This window comes from Xiphias gladius, chromosome 16, assembly GCF_016859285.1.
Source record: "Xiphias gladius isolate SHS-SW01 ecotype Sanya breed wild chromosome 16, ASM1685928v1, whole genome shotgun sequence".
Classification (NCBI taxonomy): Eukaryota; Metazoa; Chordata; class Actinopteri; order Istiophoriformes; family Xiphiidae; genus Xiphias; species Xiphias gladius.
This window is the reverse complement of record NC_053415.1, coordinates 19,664,775-19,688,621: the sequence shown is the minus strand read 5'-3', so window position 1 is coordinate 19,688,621 and position 23,847 is coordinate 19,664,775. Positions and strand designations below refer to the sequence as shown.

The 23,847-nt window shown below is 39.8% G+C and overlaps 1 protein-coding gene across 2 annotated transcripts in view; it reads right to left on the bottom strand.

The window, feature by feature from the left end:
• Nucleotides 1–23,847, bottom strand: part of mycbp2 (MYC binding protein 2) — a 64,200-nt gene extending 40,353 nt beyond the window's left edge. The window contains exons 1-18 of one of the 2 annotated variants that reach the window (XM_040148662.1): nucleotides 23,129–23,847; nucleotides 20,070–20,145; nucleotides 13,283–13,498; nucleotides 10,988–11,141; nucleotides 10,527–10,723; nucleotides 9,006–9,248; nucleotides 8,382–8,453; nucleotides 7,921–8,017; nucleotides 7,740–7,813; nucleotides 5,484–5,622; nucleotides 5,184–5,260; nucleotides 3,326–3,530; nucleotides 3,037–3,201; nucleotides 2,709–2,867; nucleotides 2,374–2,578; nucleotides 2,010–2,155; nucleotides 1,373–1,483; nucleotides 912–1,016 (exon numbers count right to left, since the gene is read on the bottom strand). In XM_040148662.1, the coding sequence (XP_040004596.1) occupies nucleotides 912–1,016; nucleotides 1,373–1,483; nucleotides 2,010–2,155; nucleotides 2,374–2,578; nucleotides 2,709–2,867; nucleotides 3,037–3,201; nucleotides 3,326–3,530; nucleotides 5,184–5,260; nucleotides 5,484–5,622; nucleotides 7,740–7,813; nucleotides 7,921–8,017; nucleotides 8,382–8,453; nucleotides 9,006–9,248; nucleotides 10,527–10,723; nucleotides 10,988–11,141; nucleotides 13,283–13,498; nucleotides 20,070–20,145; nucleotides 23,129–23,400 (2,713 nt within the window). In that variant the 5' untranslated portion in view covers nucleotides 23,401–23,847. The remainder of the gene's footprint in view (nucleotides 1–911; nucleotides 1,017–1,372; nucleotides 1,484–2,009; nucleotides 2,156–2,373; nucleotides 2,579–2,708; nucleotides 2,868–3,036; nucleotides 3,202–3,325; nucleotides 3,531–5,183; nucleotides 5,261–5,483; nucleotides 5,623–7,739; nucleotides 7,814–7,920; nucleotides 8,018–8,381; nucleotides 8,454–9,005; nucleotides 9,249–10,526; nucleotides 10,724–10,987; nucleotides 11,142–13,282; nucleotides 13,499–20,069; nucleotides 20,146–23,128) is intronic. The other variant, XM_040148661.1, reaches the window with a different exon arrangement.

Below are 23,847 nucleotides of genomic sequence, written 5' to 3'. Positions count from 1 at the left end.
AAAAAAATGCTTCTTCACAACCACTTTTTGTTTTTCCAAAGAAAAAACATCAGGGGAGAGTCAGAATGCCAAAACAAAACAAAAAAAACAAATGACATAGGATGACTCTGTTCTGTCTTTTCTGCTCAATATTTGAATAATTAATGCAGGTTTTACTGAAATCATGTTTCTGGTTGACAAATAACAGTTACACTCACCTTTCTGATGGTCAAGTGCCTGAAAACCGTAATGTTATGCCAATTTCATAAATGTTTAGATGTCTGAGTCTTTGAGGGATTTGTAAGCCATTTTCATGAGATGATTCACATCTATAATGTTTGGTTTTTTTTAAAGCTAACAACTCTGCTTCTTTCCGTGTCATGTTTGTCAGCTTGTCGCTCATCAAAGTTTGCTCCCCCCAGGGCTTGCTGTTTTGTCTGTTTGTAATGCTGCAGTTGTACACACAAAGTGACAAATCAGCTGCTATGAGAGTGATGGTAAATCCAGTTAGACAAGGACATTGGTTTATATTTAGGTCTAAACGACACCAGTGGGCAGAGGCATCCTACTCTGCGGATTAGAACTGTTAAACCAGAAAATGAATTAGTATTAACAGACCAAATCTTTATTATACCTCAGTTCTTTCCTATGTAAATATAAAAAAAAACACATCATAAAACATTTAAATCCAAAGGGTAGCCTGTTGAGGAGAATGGACTTTAACCTGGTCTAACAGGTCAGTCATTTCCCCACGGTGAGTCATAGTGAGTCCTTCTTGCCAACAGGCTACACTGTTTGTTACCATGAGACCTGGTGAAGACACAAGAGTCCTGCCATCAGACAGTGAGAGAGGAGGTGGGCGGGACAGCCAGATTGGGAGATGAGTCAAAGGGGTGTCTCTGCACCCGTTGAGTTAGTGAAGACCGTAGTACCTTTGTGCTTGTCCCGTTTATGCCTTAGTGCCTGAAGGGGTCTTATTCTGGCTAGGGCCTGCTCACGCTGGTTCATAAAAATGGGACCAGGAAAAACAAGGGGGCCTGGGGGAGAAAGAAACTTTCACATGCATGCACAATGCTCACAAATGGGAAAGAACACATGAAAATACTACACCACAACTATACACACACACTTAAAAATTATAAAGACACAAGCGAGGGGGAAGTCACCAAGGCACAACACCCAAGCTCACAAAGCACCTGAAAGTTATCTTAAACTAAACAGGATGGGTATACTGTTAGCTTCTCCCTATTCACTAAGCCCCATTCCCACCTTCTCACTCTTCCTGAGCCTATGTTGATTTTTCTGCCATAGAAATTTTAATTTGCTAAAGCCAATAAAAACCACACAGCCCTTCCCTAAACATAGTCCCATTCTGTCTAGCCCTGCTCCATACCTCTGCCCTCCTCCAGCCTGTGTCGGCGGTTGATCCTCTGTCGTTTCTCCTCCTGACGGATCTGAATGTGTTCCTCGATGTTCACTCCTGGAGGGGGAGGGACAGGCACAGCTGAAAATACAAAAGGCCCCAGGTATAGGAACCCCAGACAGGATGCAGGAGGAGGAGGGAAGACGGAGCAGAGCAGAACAAAACAAGACACACATCAATGATTGATGAAGAGAGGTGATGGAGAAGCAGTGACTCTGCACAACACAACAATAAAACGAAGGACGAGTGACAACAGCTATGCAACATACTGCATCCAAGCAAATGCAACAAACATTGTGATATGTGCAGCAAAGGCAGCATCCTGGCACAGCTCAGAAGGACACATTGCTTACACACATCCCAAGACCATCATTTATTCTGATCAAACATGAAGGATCCAAGATACTGTAAACCCCCTACAATTGTAATATCAACATCATGTATGTATGGTGTATGTATGTGATTTTAACATGCATGACTTGTCAGACTTTGTGGTCTTGAGCAAAATGTAAACAGAGGTGGTGATACGGATGAGATGTAAATGTTGTATGAATGACAGAGGAAAACAGGGGGAACTTGAAGTTATATAAGATGTTCCTTGGCATACCTAGCAGCAGGTCCAGTGGAATCATCTCTTTCACAGCATCAAAGATGCCTCTCTGTCTGGCCTCCTGACCATCAAGCTCCCTGGCACAGGCTTTGCAACAGCCACATGCGGAGCAGCCAGACTCTCCCGACCCACAGCCACAGATACTGGTTGACAAACAAATACACACACACAAAGACAGAAAAAGATAGATAGAAAAAATATTCACATTATGATAAACAATTTAGCCAGAAATGTAGTAAAAAGTCAGTCAGATGAGCAATTTTGGCTTTAGACAGTGTTTATTATTTGATAAACTCAAGTGGTGTACGAATTCTGTCATCACCTTATTAACCCTTTCCACAGTTTGTGTGTGTCCTCTTACCCTCCTGGTACTCTGTCCGGCCGTCCGCTGCTGACACAGCTGGCACCGTAGCCAGTGCAATCTCCACATACAGTGCAGACCATGCACTGGTCCAACTTCCACTTGTGCATGCCTGGCTGGCACATCATGCTCTTCTCTTCCTTCTCCTCTAGCTCATCCTCAAGGTCTTCATCCATGGCTGTGGCCATGCTCTCCACACCAAATGCTACCCCAAGCACACACACCAACATGAAAGGCAATAGAATGAGTGTACTAAAAAAGCCAATGTACATATATGTAAAATATAATATCTGATGTTATGTGTATTGGCTTGTTTGGGTTTTACATTTTCTCACCTTTCCCTGTCTGGCTCATGGCTCCAGTGTCTCTGCCACATTGGCCCTTGTTATTCACACCAAATGTCCACACTTCACCATTCTTGGTCAGGACACATGTGTGGGCCTTTCCCATGGCAACCTGAGTTACAAAGTGACCTTTCAGGTCTGTCACCTGGCCTGTCGAGAGGAAAGAAGTGGTTTCAAAAAGAGATATATTTATAGATAAATACATTCTTATTCTTTTAAAAATCTGTCTGTATCAAAGCAATGTAGACATGACTGAAATAGCTCTGAAAAAATCCAAGAAGCTGAGAATTTGAAAATAGCCCTGTCCCAGTAGACTCACAAGTACTGTCACTGTAAATGGCATCTTTGCCAAACATGTAGAGCTCTCCATCCTTGGTGACAATGCTGCTGCTGCCATTGTTGCAGGCTGTATACACTGCCGTCTTGGTCTCTAGTTTGATCATTTTCTTGGGCTTGTACGGCTTGGGCTGTCTCCGACTTTTAGCTGCAAAGGAAAATAACAGACACCACCTTTAGAACTTCAGCTGAGATGGCTTTGATTCTGTGTTTAATGAAGGCTGAATAGAAAGAATCGTTGGATTTTTGTAGATAGTTTGAAATAGCCTTACTGGATTCTCCATCCTCTCCCTTGCTGGCAGAGCCTGTAAAGAACACACTTCCGTCTTCGGCTACTAGAAGTGCATGAGAACCATCATGGCCGACTGAGAACTGAGCGATCTTAGGAGACTTTGTAACAGGCAGTTCCACCCATTTTCCTGCTGATGGACCACCTTGCTTTATACCCAGGCTCTGGTACTTCCCTGTGTAGTAGATCTGTGAAAAGAGAATACAGAAGAATGGTCAAACACAGTGACAGAGAGAAAACAGGTTAGAAAAAAATTAAAATTCTCTGACAGTTGCCATTATTGAGGATGCGGGATGTACTGTATATATTCGTTGAACTGTGCTGCGGCAAAGGTTGAGCCGGGATCAACTTTTTTGTTGGACAAGCCCTGAATTTTTAGCCAGAGCCTTAGTTTGTGTTTTTTTAATGCACTTCTACTGTCAGTCTGGACCCAGCCTTAACCCATGTTTATGTTTTAACCATTCAAACAGCAGGGGCAACTTTTGATGATACATGTATAATGGCTGCTGCTGTAGATGAGGGAATTTTTATTACTCAAATAATTCACTGACATTCACTGAGCAATTTACACAATCTCAACAACATTGCCTGCATAGAGAAGAGACAGTAGTTTGTAAACAATAAACAGTGGGCCTTTGATGTTTGTCAGTAGTATCACATGCCTGGCACAATGTCCAGTCCAAGTGATGAGTGACCTTTGTGCCAAGACACAGGTCAGCTGCTCCTATTTTTACCCATCCAGTCACTCTGGGTTAGGGTAATCTGTAGCTAAAGTGTGCTGTGAGATTAGGCCTCTACACAGACATAGAAATGTGCAACAAGCAACTGCAAGAAGCACACTGCACCACACCTAAAGTACAAACACACAACCACACCCTCCCCACACCCCAACAAAGTACATAGTTAGCATTCTCCTCTTAGTAAGAAAGTCTGCATAAAAATGTGAAATATTTTCTTCAATACAGCAATTCTTCCCTACAGTGATTGGGCCTGCTTTGCTTGATTACAAATACAAAGAGCGCTGCAGTCTAACAGTTGAGGTAATATACTGGGTCAGCTTCTCCAAAAGCCTCTCTACACAGACACAAACATAATATCGATGTTGTTTACTCTACGCTGTTACCTTCATTAAAATTTGTTAATATCATATACAATATAGTAGAAACTGACATTTCATGTTTGTGTTTATACTCTTATATAAGTTCATAAACACAGAATGCTTCACTTGCTGTGGGCCCTGGAGTGCTTTCTTGAAAGTGGAAATCATATAGGCCAGAGCCACTGCTTAGCTGGGTGAAATACTCGATCACTTCCAGTCATTTAAGCAGGGATGTCACTTTTTAAGATCAGTCTGCATATAACCACAAAAAAGAGTTTGGATGACAGCACAAAAAACAGTGAAAGGACCATGAGATATCCAAAAAAATACAGCTTCCTCATTCTGTATTATTTAAAGACACTTTAGCTTAGAGAGCTACCAACTCTTTCCAAAACAAGAGGACATGTCTTCTTGTTATGCTTTAGTACAGCCTGATCTTCGGAAAATCTGACTATAGGTAACTACATATAGATGTTATGAAGTAAGGGAATGTTAATTTTGTACGATGGGCGTCATGTGGCCAGTGTGACATAGAAGGAAAAAACACGTGCAGAAACACAATTAATTTAGAGCTTTTCCCCCAGGTTCACCCTCTGAAGTGCCTGGCCTGTCATTAGCAAGACAAAGGTTGTCTTGTATGACAGGTGGGTTGTATGACAAGAGCTCAGCAGCTGAATCTGTTCCAACTTTCATTCATGTGAAACACTTAAGGCACACAACCAGAGAAGATTTTCATTCTCACCTTTCCCGAGGCGGTTTTCATCAGGGCAAACTCCCTTCCTGCTCCAAGCAATGCTGCCTCTTCATCAAAGCCTGTGCCTGAGAGAACAACATACTTTTTAGGGCCAAATATACAAAGAGACAAGGTTGGAATTCACTTGTTTTAATCCTCTGTGTTTTAAACAACTTCGGACAAATTTGTAACCCTGTACACACACACATACAGTATGAAGTGCCTGAAGCAGGTGTACAGACAACATATGCGTATGAAAATCACTTCCCACAACCTCATACGGATATTAGTACATTTTATTTGACTTACTGATGATGTGCAGATCCTTCTCGAGGTCAAAGAGAGAGATGCCGCAGGCGTGCAAACATTTCCTTGCCAGCTTCAGCTGCAGTTCCTGCTGCAGGGCTGGGTCTGAGCTCATAGTATAGATCCGCACCACAAAACCGTCCTGCAGGAGTCAGGGCCAACAGGAGGAAACGCTGTTTAGTTTCAGTATTCCACATTGATACATTGCTGTGGCATTTAGAGTCCATCTAACAGTTTTACGACACAATTTAATGAAAACATATCCCTGCCTCAGCTGACTGAATGTCACAATCAAAATTAACCTAGAACATTTAGTGTACAGACATGAGGGCGGCAAGAAAGCAAATTTTTTTTTTAAGTTACAATAATTTGCATCAGGGTCCCACAGTGGTCACAATACTTTGGACATCAAATCATTTGACTGCACATGGGTAACTGGCCACAAGTGCACGTATGTTTTTTGGTACAGTGGGGCATGACGGAAGTCATGACAACTGGCTCTCACATACCTCCCACACACAGATAAACTAATGTGCTGGATGCAGTATGGATTAACACATGGTTTACAACCTTATTGGAGTCATGGATAAATTTATCAACTGGAGCTGCAGTATGTTTGGAACAATCTACTGAGGTTGTGGTTACAAAATCTGTGCATACATTTTTTAATATTAGTGGCTATAGCAACTTAAAACCTCAGCCATGTCAGTGTTCACTGCATGTCCATTTATCTTAAAAACACCATGAAGGGTGTGACATCCATCCACATCTCACTCACTTTGACTCAATGTAGAGCACATAACAGATGATATAACTGCCAGAGATGTGGGTTAGTAAAACTGCAGGACATGTGGATGAAAGGGACAATTTACAGGAAAGAAAAGGAGCATGGAGAGGACCACAACAGGGAAATAAGTGGGAGAAAACAGGGATATAAAAAAGGGATGAAGGGTAGCGTGTGGATGGTCTGGTTTCCACTGTGTGGTAATGATAATAGACTCATCTATTGGGCTTTGATTCCTGCTGAGCAGAGCACAAGTGCCACTAAAATCCTTAATTAACCGCTTCTATCCTTGGGGCAGTACTACCCCTTGACTTTTCCTCCCTACTTGTCATCTTCTTCCTCTGACTATTCCCTTGACCTAAAATAGTTTGCCCACATCATCCTCTCCCTCTTCTTCCCCACATCTGAACCCCCCCCCCACCTTGTGGATTTCCTCAACTGAAGTGGTCTGTGCAGTGGTTGCTTTTGCTGGCTGCCCACTAAAATGCATGCAGCTCCTGAGGACTCCGCACCCGCCCACTCCCCCCCCCATACAGTACCCTACCCCCTTGATTAGCCAAGAAACTGCTATCTGGGAGGAAGGCTAGCTGCAACGGCAGATATGTGGATTTCACATCTTCCCCTCCCCCTTCCACATTATAGAGTGCTTATGCAGATGACTGCTTTTGAGATTAAGCTCTCTGGAGAATACCCACATGTGGTCCAACTGCCATCAATGCCACACCCACATATACACAACACAACACAACACAACACAGGGCACAAATATATGCCCATACACAGCTGGTCAGCTGATGGTCCTTTAAAATGAAGGTGGGGCCTCTACAGCTGGGGAATGACGGATGCTTCAGACGGCAAATCAAGAACAACTACCCTCATTTTATCTAACAAAAGATTTAGTTTCCATTAGAGAAACAACACATACTGAAAGAAAAAGAGAACTTGCTTAGTTGCACAAGATTAAAAAAAAAAAAAAAAAAAGGAGAAGATTTGCTTGCACTTACGTGTACACACAACTGATTATTAACAAGATGACTGTGTACTGTCATGGTTTCTTTATCTCTTCTTCCACTCTAAGTAAGTAGGACAACTGCTCACAAAAGCTGACAAAAACTGCTCAGTGAGATTGACTCTATAAGGTCATAACTTAACCACTGTGACACAGCAAATCAATGACTATGTAATACTTTTAAAACCTAACTCACATACTGAAGACTGCTGCAGGAAATTATAACAGCACTACAATCTTGTGACTACACAAGCACAAACAGTAAGTGCATGATAAAGTCAGCTCTCTCAATGTTTCCAGCGGACAGGGACAGTACAGCTGAGGTGTTTTCTGGTAAGTTCAGTTATACATATGGGGAAACTCCTGAGCACACTGAGTACTACCCCCACTGAAACTGAATAAATTTAAAATTTTACATTAAAAATGTGGTTCTTTTGAGGAGCTTTAGGCGGAACATTAAACTTACATCTTTGCAGGCTGCGATCTGGTTGATGTACTCTCCATCTGTAAAGATGATGTTCTGTCCATCTGAGTGTTGACCTGCAGAGTGACAGCGAATATAGCAAATATTTTGTTAGTTGCAATTTTGATGACTTAACCGCCATGAGGCGTTTTTATAAAAGTCCAAAAAAGTGTTTTATCAGCACCTGGCATGGTGACAGTCCCTTCATGCTCAAGAGTTTCAGGGTTTATCTTGACAGCCGACATACTGTGGTTACTTGTGTCCCGATACAACAAGTACCCCTGAGGAGAGATAACACAAACATCACTGCTAATCTGCAATCAGAAAGGACTATACCTAACATGAGCTCTACAACTGACTTGAACAGATTGTTGATAATGGTAAAGATGACTGTGTATTTAAACAAGTTCATTCATACTCTGAAATTTCTTCCATGTCACATTCTTTAAGAACAACACATCAATCGTTTTAAAAACAAAATTTACAGCTGTTAAGACCCATGGGCCCCAACACCAAACCAAGCACTGACTATAAATAACCTAAATCATTGACGTCACTTGGACATCAACCTTAAGTCTAATTGTGACAGTGCCTTCTCAAATCCACTTCTCTGAAATGTGAAATGATCAAAGTTCCACTACCTACCTGAGCAAAGCCCAGCCATGATCTCTTCTCCTTTCGATTCCTGATTCGAGAAGTGGAATTGTACACATGGCCCTGTGGGCCATTGATCACACATGAGCAGATAACCACAAACATTGACAAGCCTGGCAGACAAAGCACTGTTTTTTTTTTTTTTTTTTTAAAAGACCTATCAAAGTCATCTACCTCTTTAAAGCAGGAGATCTTTCTATTTTAGAGTAAAATTATGGCTCTCTACTGTCATAGTTCTCTCCTGCTAACACGAAAGAAAGCTGCTAGAATAAATAATGAACTATTTATATACAATTATGAAATTATGGAATAGGCTTATACTTTATATGGTGTCTTTATGTTTAAACCTGATTTCTTCACATGGTCCTACATACAAAAGTCAATTCAGGGTTTAACAAAATGACTCATTTAGTTAGATAAAGAGCTACAGCTGTTTAACAGAGCTACTGATAGCACATGTACCTCTTTCTTTCCACACAGACAACTGTGAAAACCATGCATCTTCAAAACTCCGACTTTGGTAAATTAAGAAAAACATCACTGTTTTAAGCTTTGGGACAGTGCATTTTTCAGATAATCGATTGGGTTTTTTAGGTAAGTGTAAGTGTTACATACCCTGACAGTGCCACTGTATCCAGAGCCCACTTTGTAGAGTCCATCCTTGCAGAGCAAGTACAGGAAGGAGCCATCGGTCTGAAGAAGACAGCGCTCATCCTCGTCAATGGCCACCTCTTTCAGGACCCACTTGTTCATCAGGGCCGCGCGTTTGATGCCGTTCCCAAACCAATCCTGAATTTGAATCTTTCCCACCAGGACAGCCTGTACACTCCTCTGTAGCGCGTTCAGTATGGTGGGCACCTGGTGAGATTTAGGATGACAAAGAGGTCCTGAAAGATTGCAGGACCGCAAACCTCTAATGGGATGTAATGGGGTGTATTTTGTGAAGTAGAGTTTGCACCAGGTGGGAACGGGCTCGTAAGCTTTTCTTTTACTGAGCTAATTAAATTGTTTTATTAGACCATTGTATGCCTGCGCATTTGCCCTCTTCTCATTTTGCATGAATGCATTTTCACGAACACTCCCGTTACTTCCATGGCAGCTATTGCACACACACCTTTGTTATCACCATTCACATACAAGCAAACAAACACACAAACTTGCACAACATGTAAGCTCACACATCCCTCCGGGCTGCCTGCCACTGTGATGAATCACAGTCCTGTCAATGCCTAAAAGATGACAAACTAGGAAAAAAAAAAAAAAATGCTTTGTGGGGATCTTTGTGGGGAATAAAATGTTTGAAAAAAGTAAATCTGCAACCCCTGGTCAAGTATAGGAATTTGATCTATAAGCAGGTAAAGGTGAAACATTTTTATGGTCACAAAGACTGCTAGCAAAAACCTTAACTACTGAATTTAATTAAGTTTCTCACAACATTTTTTAACTGCAGTTTTGATATAAAGCAGAAGCAGAGAGGAATAAACAAAGATAGGAGAGTGAGGACAGACTAGAGATCTAAGCAAAGAGAAGACCAGCTAATTGGCGGAAGAATGCAGGCAGGGTAACATAATCAAACAGGAGAATGAGAGTGGCTTGACATTTTCCAAAACTCAATTTGTGCCGTCCAGACGCTGCTCTGAATCACTCTGCTCAAAGTAAATGCCTGGAGGAGCCAGAGGTTACTAAATCCACCCAAAATGCATATGGTGATCTAAATCCGAAAGAAAACATGAATGGATAACAGAAAGGTCCAAATTTCCTTGTGGAAGCAGTTTAGAGAACATAAGAATTCAAATTCAAATGAAATACACTAACAATGTCATTCCAATTTATGCTTCACCAAATGCAAGCAACACAATCATCCGAAAGTCCTATTCCAAGATAAAGACGTTCGTTCAGTGTAAGATAGTGTTCTGAACAAGTGATCAGCACAAAGATTTGATACTGACATCTGATTATCCATACATGTGCCAGCAAAGCCTAGCATAACAAAATAACCCACTGACTGACATATCATTATCTTATTTTATCGGTTTTCTTCACGTGAATGCCACAGCTGCAAATGAAAGAATATCACATACAATTGTGTAGTCAAATTGCCAAATGCAGTCTAATTTATTTAAATTTGTTAAATACCTGTATCGTCTGGCAGGCATGACTGCCATTGTTGGTGAGGATGGCAGACACAGCTTGCAGGATTTTGCCGGTGTCTCCCCAGGCCACCACAAGACTGAAGAGGCAGGCGCAGGACAGGGCGGTGATGGCCTGTCCTGTCGGATCATTGGGCCCTGTGCTCCGGACTGTGGTCTCCAACAACAACTGGAAAAGAGACTCTGAGGAAGCACACAAGGGGTGGGGAGGTTAGACATTTGTGCGGGGGAGAAAAAAAAAATTCAGGCTACACAAAATATTAGAAACAAATTTAAAGATAACTAACCATGACCTCAAAAATTATCATCAGGATGTCTGACAGGGTCAATATAATTAACATGTCAAGCTTCACAAACAAGATTTGTTGCAGGGCTATTGCATTGGATTGTGTTATATTGTACACATGAACCTAATAAACTCTTACGTGTATGCATTTTCAGCCTTACCTAGTACATCAGGAGGCTCAGTCTGGAAGCCCTCAGGCTGTTGTCCCTGTAGCATGTCCAACAAGGCTTGGAGGCTACGCAGGCACAGTGAAGGGTGAGAAAACCGTGTCTCTTTTATCAGTTCAAATACCCCACACAGGCCAATGCCAATGATCTGCAGACACAATGAAAGGAAGCACATGAGCTAATTAACACCATGCTGCCATTCCACAGCCAAAGTGAAGCTAGACTAGCTGTGAAACCACTTTATAAAGAAAATGATGGTGAAACATGCTGATATTGTGCATAGATGTAGATGTATAAAAGTACTGTAATGAAACAGAATTCATAAACATAGGCTTGGATTGGATGTTTTCTTCTAATAGCACGGTCTCATCATCCTACAGTAAAACAACCTATATTTATCCAGGAGCCCACAATACAGTTACTACCACTGACTTCAAAATCCACTATTAACATTTTGTATAATGACGGATCCACTTGCGTGTGTGGAGAGGAGAGGAGGGCAAAGGAGTTTGGCCTAGAAAAGGATGCCTCGCTCAGTATGGCTTGTTATTGTATCAAATAAAGTTCCAATTCTCCCTCCTCTATCAGTGAAGAACTTGTTTTGTAACAGTGAAATGAAAGCTTAGCATCAGTGCATGACCAATCTAGAGAGGATAACTGAACAGATAGATAAGATCATGCCAACTGGAAAAGATATAACAAGACAAGCACTAGACATTCGAATATATAGTAGATTAACAGACAGGTCATAGATATTCTACATCTTTAAACACACTAGTTTTACAGAATGTAACAGAGCAAATAACACTCCAAATAACACTCACAGGTACTAAAATGGGCTCAGATTACAGGAGTTTTAAAATACCAACCAATTTTGAAATCGGGTTGCATCACGCACATAAAGAGAAACTTCACAATGTTCTTTTCTCTAATGGCGCATCATACACTACAGGATATTATCGTAAGTTGGTATTGTTTTTAAATCTTGTGGTGTGTGCATGTTTGAGATTAAAGAGAGGGTAATCTGTGAAGTCTCTCCCTATGTGCGTGATGCAACCCGATTTCAAAATCGATTAGGATTTTAAAACTCCTGTAGTCTGAGCCTTTAGTGCTGCTCATTTGAACACACGCACAAGATCCTCAACATATGGCTTGTTAGACATTGTTATTAAGCTGGAATTCAATCTAAATCCCCCAAAATATATCATCATCAGCAGCCTATTTAATTTTTTCTAAAAGAGGATAAAAAACGGATACAGCCTTCCCAGTTTAACATAATGAGGAATAAAAAATTAAACCTATCCATCTGGGACATCTCAGTATTTACCTTATAACCAATATGTACAGCAGGCACACTACGCAAGTTAAAATCAACATACATTTCTTTAAACCGACATGTACATCAGAGATATTGTTCAAAAATTGTGCTGTCACACTATAGATAGGTTTGTCCTGTTGTAGTGAGCTTTTTAAAGCAGCAGCACAGAGTGCATGACATTCAAAGAAAAGAAGGGCATAATTCATGTAATTTGAAGGCATCTCTGTAGCCCAATCCTTAACTACATTTGTACAACTGATGTTCAGTTACTTTTTGGTGCCCCTGCTGCCTCACTTAGACAACAAGCTAATGACTCCTTAGATTTGTTATTGTGGTACTATAAGGCAGTAGCCTTTCAGAAAGTCAGCGGACAATCTCAACTTTATCCTTAAATTTTGCATCTCAGATGCTTTGGTGTTGTAATTTTCCTCTTTTTCGTGGCTTGCTAGTTTCCTCTATTTTATGTTATCAAAAACAACATCAATAGACAAGTTTACTGATAAAATTATTAAGGCATGCAATGGGTTTGTGTGAAAGTGCATTTTAATTTAATTTAATCTAAAAAGACTTATGCATACAGTATACTGTAGACTGCGAATACTGAACTACAAAAGATCATTGTAGATAGAAATTTTTTAATTTTGTTCCCACATTTGAAGGATAGTTCACCATTCAAATAGAAAATGACAGCCCTGGCATGGAGTAAGAAAGATAAACCAGCAAGTGCACAGAGTAGAAAGGGGAGTCGGGGAAACGGAGCAGGAGAGGCTATAATCCTTACAGGATGAGGGTTTCAAACCTCTGGAAAAACGTGAATTATGAAAACAATAAAAACAATGAGCCCTATATACAAGCCCTGGGAGATAAAGGATCAGTGCATCCCTAAGATAAAGAGCACAGGCTGACTCTCGCCTTAATACAAAGCGCTGCTACCACCACATAAGCAGCCAATACTACCCCTTTGCTCATACCTTTGGCAGCTTGACGGCTGGCTCGCGGTACTCTTCCTCCTCCTCGCTGTCAGAGTCGCCACTCTGCACCGAGCTCCTGGAGGCCAGCGCTAGGGAGGCCTCTCTCTGCTGCCAGTCCAGCACACAGTGCCGCACATTGCAGTATACATTGAATGCAGATGGGTTGCTGTGAAGCTTGATGTCTGGCACGCAGAGGGCTCCATCTAGACTCTCGGCCTGTGGAAAGACAGAGGGTGGAGGTGGTCAGCAAGGTCAGCAAAACTTTTTTCTTGGTAACCATAAGTATACTATTTTATGCATCAATAAACATCACATAGTCATATGTAAACAGCAATGTCAATTCTCTAAGAGAGGAGGAGCCAGCCAAAGGTTGGTCCACGAAAAAGACCCCTTTCTTTAAGCCTTATTATCCTTTCACTGACACATTATGTTCAACATTGCATTAAAGACACAATTATAGAAGATATGAAACAAAACATAAAGACAAAAACACAAAAATGACTATGACTGACATCATAGCTTTTTGTGGAAAAATACAGTGACTGTATTTTGAGATATGTCTAAAGAGCAGGTAATTTTTTGGAAGCTTTGTGGAGCTTTTGGTCTGGACCAAAACTGAAAGTGACACATTTTAGTTCCTGGCTGTTTCCTGGTCAGGTTACCACTGCTTTATTTATAATAAGAGTTGTAACCACACAGACTAGCTGGTAATTTATTAATTCTGGTTTGTGTCTCTCAACTGTTCATGAGTCATGCAGTTAATTAAGAAGCAAGTGTTAGTGAACATCCACTTATGATACCCCTGACTACATGCCTACTGCCTTTAAGAGGAAACTCACATCTGAAAAGTCCTCAGAGCCATAGGTCCCTAAATATAAACCTAAGGGACTCTAGGCAGATGATAGCTGTTTGCTATTTGACTTGAAACAAAATTATTTAACTAGAAATAAGTTGGGAGTGTAAACCCTCCACTGAACACAGCAAGTCTTTATACAGTCTGTTCTGTCATTGTCCTCATGTCAAATCAGTGACACAAGGGTGGAATTAAATAACTCCTCATTTTGCTTTTGACTCATAAGTACATTCACTTGTGTACACACTGGACTTGGCAATTGTTTATTCGTTTCGAGATCAGCTCAGCACAGCTTTCACTGTTACAAAATAGCTTACCCAACATTTTATATAACCATAGAAGTATAAAGTTTGAATACTACAGTGTTCAAGTTAAAATTAAGAGAAATCAAATCTTTAGCTCTACTGAAATCTCTACCGAAGTTACTTTTTTTTTTGCAAAATTTTTCCTAACCTGCATTGAGGATCTAAGGATAGAGTGTGTAGTATGTTGTGTAGATTGCAAAAAAATTGACAAATATGTGATTTTGGGTTATATAAATACAATGGACTTATCACAGATATTTGCATAAATGTTGGCCAAAAGCTAACAAGAAAAATGTAATACAGAAACGCTAAGATATATCTCAGTTAATATAGAAACAATGTCACCATCACATAGTTCACCAGAGGGTTCTGACAAGTTCAAATTTGACATACTTGTAAATTCATTTTTTTATGTTACGTGAATATGTTAAAATCCCAAATACTGATATGGTGCAAAAATCAAACATGGACAGGCATTTTCAGAACTCTGTCATAGAGTTAAATCCATCCCTACTGTTTTTCGTTGAAGCTGTTTTAGAGAGGTGCTGGTGCAACTTTATGGTCATTTTGGAGTCTGTAGCTAGTGTTGTTGTTGCACTGCGTTACACGAAGAGATGTTTACCCTCATTGATATAAATGAGGTGGACGGGCCAACAGGGACAAATTCACAATTAAATCATTACAGAAAAGCTTAAGCACTTCCATGCAAATAATCATTATGATTACAGAAACTACACTCTACAGAGAAACTTACATTGATAAGCTTTCCCTATCTCACCAAGCAAGGCCTTTCTAACTACAGTCCTGAGGCAACCTTCATAGAATCATATTGATCGATTGTGCCTGTCTTGCAGTGCTGCGCTTTTGGCATCACAATCACAGGGAGTGATGTCATCTATTTGGGGAGAAGGGTCATCATTCTCAGCTCAAACCATTACGGAGGATATTAGCTATCATCTAACAGTACATTCTACTGCTCTTCTGCCTTGCTGCTAATGTAGCATTTGTGACAAAGTGACTTTACAGCATTGCCTGGAAAGAGCGCTTACGTTAAAACATAGAAATGCTATATTAAACCCATGCTGAATGTGAGAAAAAAAAAAAACTGGTTTCTTGGGAGGTAACAGCAAAACAAAAGGGTGGAGTAAAGACCAAAGTACTAAGATAGGAAGCTCAGCATTTCTGGCCCACATGTACCTGGATGGTCCCTACTAAGATGCTGTGTGCTTGATTTGTCATATCATATAGTCTTGTATTTTTATTCATGCAAAATTTTGGATATCTCCATTATTTGGAAGCAGTTAAAAACAAAAGTCAGACACTGATAAGAATGGGGGAAAAAAACAATTTCCTTTTATTTGACTCGATATTTATGAGGTTAAATGTGATATTATCACAATAACAGGAGTCTCTGTTACATATTGTAAGGGAGCGCTATTGAAAATCACAAGTTAAAAAACATCTGCATATCCATAAATAAACCAAAGAGCAGTTCTACCACCAAATTTGAAACACTGGATTAGGCTCCTGATGCTTTATATGTTTGTTTAGATTAGAAACGCTTGTAAATATAGGAATAAAATGATCTTATTTCAGTCATCAATAATGTGAATATACCTATAAAATATAAGGTTAGAAAAAATAATAGTTGATGTGCCCATCTACATGCATGTTAAGGAAAAGTTGCTGTAATTTCAAAACTTGAGCTACCCACAGACAATGAGTGTTACAGTTGTTACAACCCAAGCAGCTATTACTTTACTAATCTGGCGTACATCTTAATGCGTATAAATCGAGCCCCCAAGAACAGCAATGGGCTTTTGGCAATTCTGAACTAGTGGCCAGACCCGGTATTGCAGAATAACACGAGTCACTGCCCCAGAAGGATTTTTTTTCCAAACACAATCATTACAAAGGGAGCAGCTGACAATGATTACATTTTTCTGAGCATCAAAAACAAACAGAAATGACTCTTTATAGTCAGATTTGGATCCTATCAGTCCAATAAAATTCTTGGAACATAGTATCCAGTTTTCTAAATAGAGCCATGAAACTTATGCAGTCCTCACCTGCTGCAGCTATTACTTTATTGCCTGTAAATGATGCAGTGACTGCAACTACAGGTTCAGATGGATGATCTTGGCTGAGCTGGGTTTCAGGTGCATCTTATAATCTACAATTTAAAATACCCTTGTTCAATTATTTTATGATATTGTATCTTATGGTAGAATAAAAAGAAAAGGTTAAAATTGATGCAGCTGAAGCCAAAAGATCCTGACTTTTACTCCCTAGCTCCAAAAATGTTTGATTCCCTAATGCAACTTGACAGCATCTTTCAACAGACCTCTCTGTCTGTTATACACCCAGGTCTTTCCAACTCTACGCTCAGTTTGTTTGCGATTGATATTTATGATTAGGGTGGACCGACTTTTTAAACACAGTCACCAATTTCAGATATGTTACACTGCATCTGATCCATACCTGAGGTTACATCTTTCACACAGAACATGGGGCAGCTGAAAAGTGGTCTTCACACTGCAAGTGCAATTTATTAGCTGACACATGCCGATTTAAAACTGTAGGAAATCACCAGAAACTTGTCATTAAAAGTGACATATTCAAGCTATGTCATGATGCACATAAGCACAAGTCCAATGACCTGCTGATGTTCTGTGGTTTTTTTCCTCACTTTGTAACGGCACCTAGCCATAACAAAAACATGCTGCTCATCTGATGGGTTCTATTGTGTTTCTGTCTGCACTTCACTGATGATTTAATGGCCATCTGAAAGCTTTGGAAAAAGCTGGTATGGAGCCCCTGACCGCGCCTAAGACATCTACACATTTCAGCTTGCTGGCTTTATGGAAAAATAAGAAAAGAGGAATAAAAGATGTGTCTACGAACGCAGAGACTCAAGTGGAATGAGTTTTGGTTTACACCACCAATTCATGTAAATGTAAGTAAATATGGAGTTTAACAGGAGAATATTGATAGACATTCAAAAATTACTGTCTTTACTCAGACTCAACATTTGGCTATACAAAAACCAGTCTGTCAGTGTTTCATCTCTAGTCTCCATACTCCCCACAAATTCAAGTCACAGAGTTAAGCAGCCATTTCTCTGAAAGATACAGGAGTGGTGACGTGTGTTTATCTTTCAGAAAAATGGATGCTTAGCTCTCTGCCTCAAGTGTAATATTAATGCTAATACATGAGAGGCACAAACTGGGGCTACTACTCCTCATATTCTACAATGGCAAATAATTTAGATACCACTACCAATAACTTTAATAGTTAGCCTGTTTATTATTATCAATTATTTAAAAAGTGTGATGCTGATGTTTATCCAGGCCTAGCTTTTTGTGCACTACAGGTTATGAGTACATCGTATTCAATGCGGTCTCCTACAAATCAAAAATTTTGCAGCCATTCCGCATGACCAATTAATGGCCATATTCAATTTGAATGAAGGAAGTTATGGGACATTTATATAGTGCAATACAAAGTAAGGAAATGGAGGTTAGGGTGGTGGATGGACATATGAGTACCTCCCTTCAACACTGGCCTGCTAGGCTTGAATCTCTTTACATTCTAGCTGTGAGTGTAGACATTTGTATCTTTTAATCATGACCACAATCTCTTTTAACTGGTTTCAGCTGCTTATCCTTCCAAAGCAACAATTTTATTGGAAAAACAAATAAAGCTCTAAAAAGTTGGCGATTGATGTTTTGCAGATGCTTCAATCTAAATATTCTGATACATGAAAGGAAAACTATTCCTGTCAATAGTACATTTTCCCTAAAATGTATCTTGCTAGTGCAAAATAGATGTACAGGAATGTAATTTGTAGGAGATACTGATGATTCTGGGTTGCCAGAATTCAAGAAGAAGCCCAGAATGTTAGTTTCATGCTTTCATGCTATGCTTACAACAGCATGAATGACCAATTTAATAAGGCACTCATAGGTACTTAGTATCTGCCAGTGTATTTAAGTATATTGGATTGATTTTATAAAAAATTAAAAATTTAAAAATTTAAAAAAGGCAAAGGTGCAACACTGCTGACAGGTATAATTTATAGATATTATGTAGATTATTAAGATACTATAAAGATTTTCTTTTACGTTATTCTATTAAATGTATCATTTGAACAATTACATTGTTATTTAATTATAGTTTTTGAAAAAGGCTAATCACTCATCTTCCTGTACGCAAAACGTTACTTCACCCTCTTCATCATGATGGTAAGTGGTTATGCTTTGTCTTCGTTCTGACTCAACTTTAACATGTTTATAAGCACAGAAGCAGACAAAAGGAGGAGAAGAGGCCCTTTGGAATCACACTCTTGTCTGACTACGCCGGAGTGAGAGGCATGACAGAGCAAGAGTGAGGACAACACATACAAATACAGCATGACTGCCCGTGTAACTACCAACGTTTTTGTGCCCGCCTGCCTGCCTGCCAGCCAGCATTGCCTACAACTCAATTCTCTGGCTCTAAAAATAATATCTGATATTGTTCGAGGACATCAACTCACTGAACAAGTCAAGCTGAAGAAAATCTAACTGACTAGCCCACTCTACATTGAATTGCCTGACTGGATTAGTTCTTTTAGAAGTTAAAGATGAGAAAGTAGTAGAGCCTCTGTCCTTCTCTGCTACTATCGCATTCATCTCGCTAGCCTCTGCCTGCAAGCTACTGGGAAAAAAAATGCATAATAAAGTTAAATCCAAGCACTGACTAACAATGTTACAGACAAACCATAGAACAGGCTGCTCTCTCATGCTCTGAGAAAAACAGCAAGGAGATGAGTCAATATAATCTGAGTGGATAATGTTTGTTGACTTAATTTGGGGATAGACTAGTTAGCCTATGTTGTCCATGCAAAGTATACATCAGAGGCAAAAACACAGCCAAATCCTCTGATACAGACTAGGTTCCCTCTTTGGATGAAGGAGATGGAGGCCGGCAACTGTTGCCGTGGAGATGTGGAACACATCAGGTCGCTCGGCAACAGGCCATCATGCACAAGCCATAGCCACTCCCATGTGTCTCACATTCTGGCTATCGACCTTTCCAGCTTCATGTTGCGATAAGCTTCCTGGCACCTGACCAGTACCACCAATGAAAATAAAGATTTTGCCAAAACACAACACCTTCAAGATTACAGATAATCTAACTTTATTTTTACTCTTATTTTAATCTGTTATATTCATTCAATACAGTCAGACCAGCTTTAATAACTAAACACTGCATACCTAAGGCGGTGATATTTACAAATTAAAATTGTCAGTCATGTTTGTATTATTTTTTTTTTTAAAGCAACATCTACTAAATGTAGACATTTAATTATGTCTATGAAATGGTTCAAGTAGTCCTGATGTTGAGCATTGTGCCTATTTGTTATTTAACATTGCAACAATTTACATTGTATGGTATTATGCATTGTTTATGTATCATAAGGCATAAACAATATAGGTAATTATATAAATATTGTAAAAGTTTAAAACCATCTCTGTACAGAGTAGCCTATTGATAATACCCAAGTATAAATACAGAAACTGTACATTACATAGAAGGACAAATGTAAAATAGTGTAATATTTTTTAGACAATAAAGCATCTCTTACCTTTGTTCTTGATTTGACTTTTGACTTGACTTTCTGTCGCCTTTTCAGTTTCTTCTTACTCAAAGCCTTCTTCCCTCTGAAAGTACAAAATGATGACTAAGTATTGCAAAATATACTGTCTATGTAAGCAGTGGTTAAAATCAAACAAATGGAATAGGATATCACTATCTTATCACAAGGGGTTATTAAGAAAATCTTGTGATAAGATAAACGTCAACCTATTTTTCTTCAAGCCAGTTATGATGTTGGAAAAAAAATTCTTTAATTTGCTTAGAATAACTGTTGCAATCTTGAGCCCATTGCAGTGTCTTTAGTCATTATTACTCACTACTAAATACAAAAAAGCAATGGCTTTAAAATCTCCTTTTGACAGGCTGTTTTAAAAGTCTTAATATAATAATTCTGTACACTTTTTGCTCAGTAAGCTTGAATGATTTTCTTTGTTTTTTCTTTTTGTTTGTTTGGTCTTAATTTAATTACTTGAAAGTGCAACTGTGTATTGATTTCTGATGGCATGTCACCAAAGAGAATTAGTTTCGAAAACCTCAACCCTACGAGCACATACTGACGAGATGGGTTATTCTTACTCATCAAAATACCACACTAAAATCAGGCTGACTGAATCAGAGAGACAGCAGTGTCTATCTGATCTTTAAAATTTGGAGGCAAATATCAACAAATCCATCTGGGCAATAAGGTTGACTGGCACTTGGTTCAAAGGGCTTCCAAAACAGTTCCCTAAAGCTTCCATGTATCTGACCAGGGCTGCAACTAACAATCATTTTCATTATCAATTAATCTTCCAATCATTTTCTCAATTAATCGGTTTATTGTTGTGTCTATAAAATGTGAAAATTATAATTTCTTAGAGCCCAGGGTTACATTTTCAAATGTCTTGTTTTGCCAATCAACAGGCCAAAACCCAAATATTTTAACTGTACTATCATATATGACACAGAGAAGCATTAAATTCTCACATTTGAGAAGCAGCAACCGGCAAAAGTTTGGCATTTTTGCATTAAAAAAAATACCAAAATGATTATTCAATTATCGAAACAGTCGCACATGAATTTTCTACTGATCGACTTATCAATCAATCGGCTAATCATCGCAGCTATATATCACAATATCTGAATGTTATGTACCAGCAACATATTTCACTATCAGGGAAACAAAGAAAAACTGTCATAAGATGGTTCCTCAAAATAACATGATAAATCTGGAGAAGTTGGAGTTGTTTTTTTGTTCCTCATATGTATAGACCAAAGATTTCAGGAGTTGGTTATCGAAATAGTGGTCCAATGAGACTAATGTTAGACACTTCAAGAACACATAACAGTTGTATGAAGACATTTGGACACCCCTGGGAAAAATTACATATTTTGTTGATTTTTTGAAGATATCACAGCTTGCAAACCCTTTGTGTAGCCAAGTTAACGTCTTTTTATTCTTGATTTAGGAATTTTCACCCACTCTTTCTTGCAGGTCACTTAAATTTCTGAGACATTTTTAGGCCATCTTGCACACACAGCATGCTTAAGATCTATATAAGTCAAGGGACTGTGAGGGCCATTCCTAAACCTTCAGCTTGTGTTTCTTGAAGTAGTTCATGGTGGACTTTGAGGTATGATGTGGGTCATTGTCCTGTTGTAGTAGCCACTTTTCAGGTTTACTTCCTTGACTTGCTGCATTAAATTCACGTGCAGAACTTACTGATATTTAGTGGAATTCATTCTTCCCTCTATCTGTGCAGTGTTTTATCCGTGCCACTGGCTGCCACGCAACCCCCAAAACATAAGATTTCCACCAACATTCTTTGTACGGTGCCGAAACTTTCGCACATGCCTCCAATTACTTTTCTTCCCTATTTTTCAAGATGATGAAATAAAAAGCAAGAGTGCATTTAAGGTGTGTTTGCTGCAGGGATTCTATTTACTTCCTCACAACAACATATGTAATTTGTCCAGGTTTGCCCAAACTTTTTGCATACGACTCTACCGGCCTATGCTCAAAGCATGCCTTGTACGTGTTTGGCTGAGAAAAACTATTCGGTTTGAGAGGGAGGATGCTGCATGGGCTACAACCTGACTGACTACAATGACGTAACTGTATTACCCGCTTGTGCCAGAAAAGCAAATGAGTACATCCACCTCCCAACACAACCTCACCCAAACATTTTGAACGTTTAAGTAGAAATGTGCTGCACCTATTATGCGTTTAAATGTATATCTGCTCATTATCATCTGCATTTTTCTTGAAAAATAAAAAGCTGTAGTTTACGTTAAGATAACCTGGGGAAGGGCTGATGCCTCTCAACGTTCGTTAACGTCTGCTAGCTATCGAAACAGTGACGCCGTTGGGCCTAAATACACAAAGCTCACTACATCATATTTTATTAAATGACTAGTTGGCCAATGTACATTGTGGTGACAACGCTTGAGAATGAGTGTTTAAAATGTTTAACCCCAAAAAAATAAATTAAAAAAATAAGCATTACACAACCAGTACGTTTGTTTACGTTTAGCTGAGCAGCAGCTATTTACTCAAAACAAATTGACAAACTGCTGTCATGACAGTTTGTTAGCTAGCTTGTTTTGGATATGAGCCGATATGAGTGCACTTTTTCGAGTCCGCGTAGGCAGTGCCTTTATTTCAATGGCAATGTGTCAATGTCTGGCTAAAATACAATGTCCAGAGCACCCGGAGTGCAAATCCCCCGCGCAACAGTCAACTAACGTAACATTAGCTTAGCAGACACGGATAAGCTAGGGAAGTCAAAGCCAAAATGCTACCTAGCAAGCTGACCCCCCCCTCCCCTGGCAGGCTGCACCCAAATTATGGAGCTCCTGGCATATTGTTTGTAGTTAAAACAATGTGTAATGTGACCATGGTCCGACTAGCCCTTGAACCACGAATATCTATTAACTTATGTGTTGCTAATGTTAACCGACGTACCACAGAGCAAGGGTTAATGTTAGCTTACGGTCGTTAGCTCACTTAGCAGCACAAATGACAGACCAGCTTCTCAGATATCTGTATTTTCCACGTTAACCACTCACCTCCCTTGATTTATCCCTTGCTCTTTATCGTTGATAGCGGTGGTATAAATCCGTCGGTATCTTTCCGCCAGAGCTCGCCCTGAGAGTAAAAGCTGGTACCGAGTCCGACAATCCGACTGGGCTCCGGGTGTCGGACAAGAACCCATACCCGAACCAATGGTGGAGAGATCGGCCCCTACTCCAGGAATGACCCTGACACCCAGCCCCATCGACGGTGATGAGGAGGGCAAAATCCCACCACCGGCGGCCGCTGCCGCAGCAGCACACATCATCGTTTTGGAGAACAATGCATATATCACTCAAAAGATATCACAGCTAGATGATATCTAGCCACCAGATGCAATCAACCTGTCATTAAATCCTCCACATGTCACATTAATTGCCCATTCCAAGTTGTAGAAATATCACAATTAGCATCCACGGTCCACGGTTATTATAAACGCAAAATTGTAGCCAGTCTGTTAGTGCGACTACGGTCTTCCGATCCGGCCACAGCGTTAACACGGTGCTTGTCGCCTGAAAATATATCTTCTCAGGCCATAACAAATTTTCTTGCAAAATCGCAGAAACGGCACCATTCATTCCCAGAAACCGCCCTGTCGTGTTTCGGTTTCATTCGTTCCTTGAATATTTCTTGACCCCGGAGAGGGAGCACCCTCAGTTGGTCTGCCATCTTAGCTCCATCATCCCTCCCCTCCCTTGCTGAGTCTTGCGTCGCT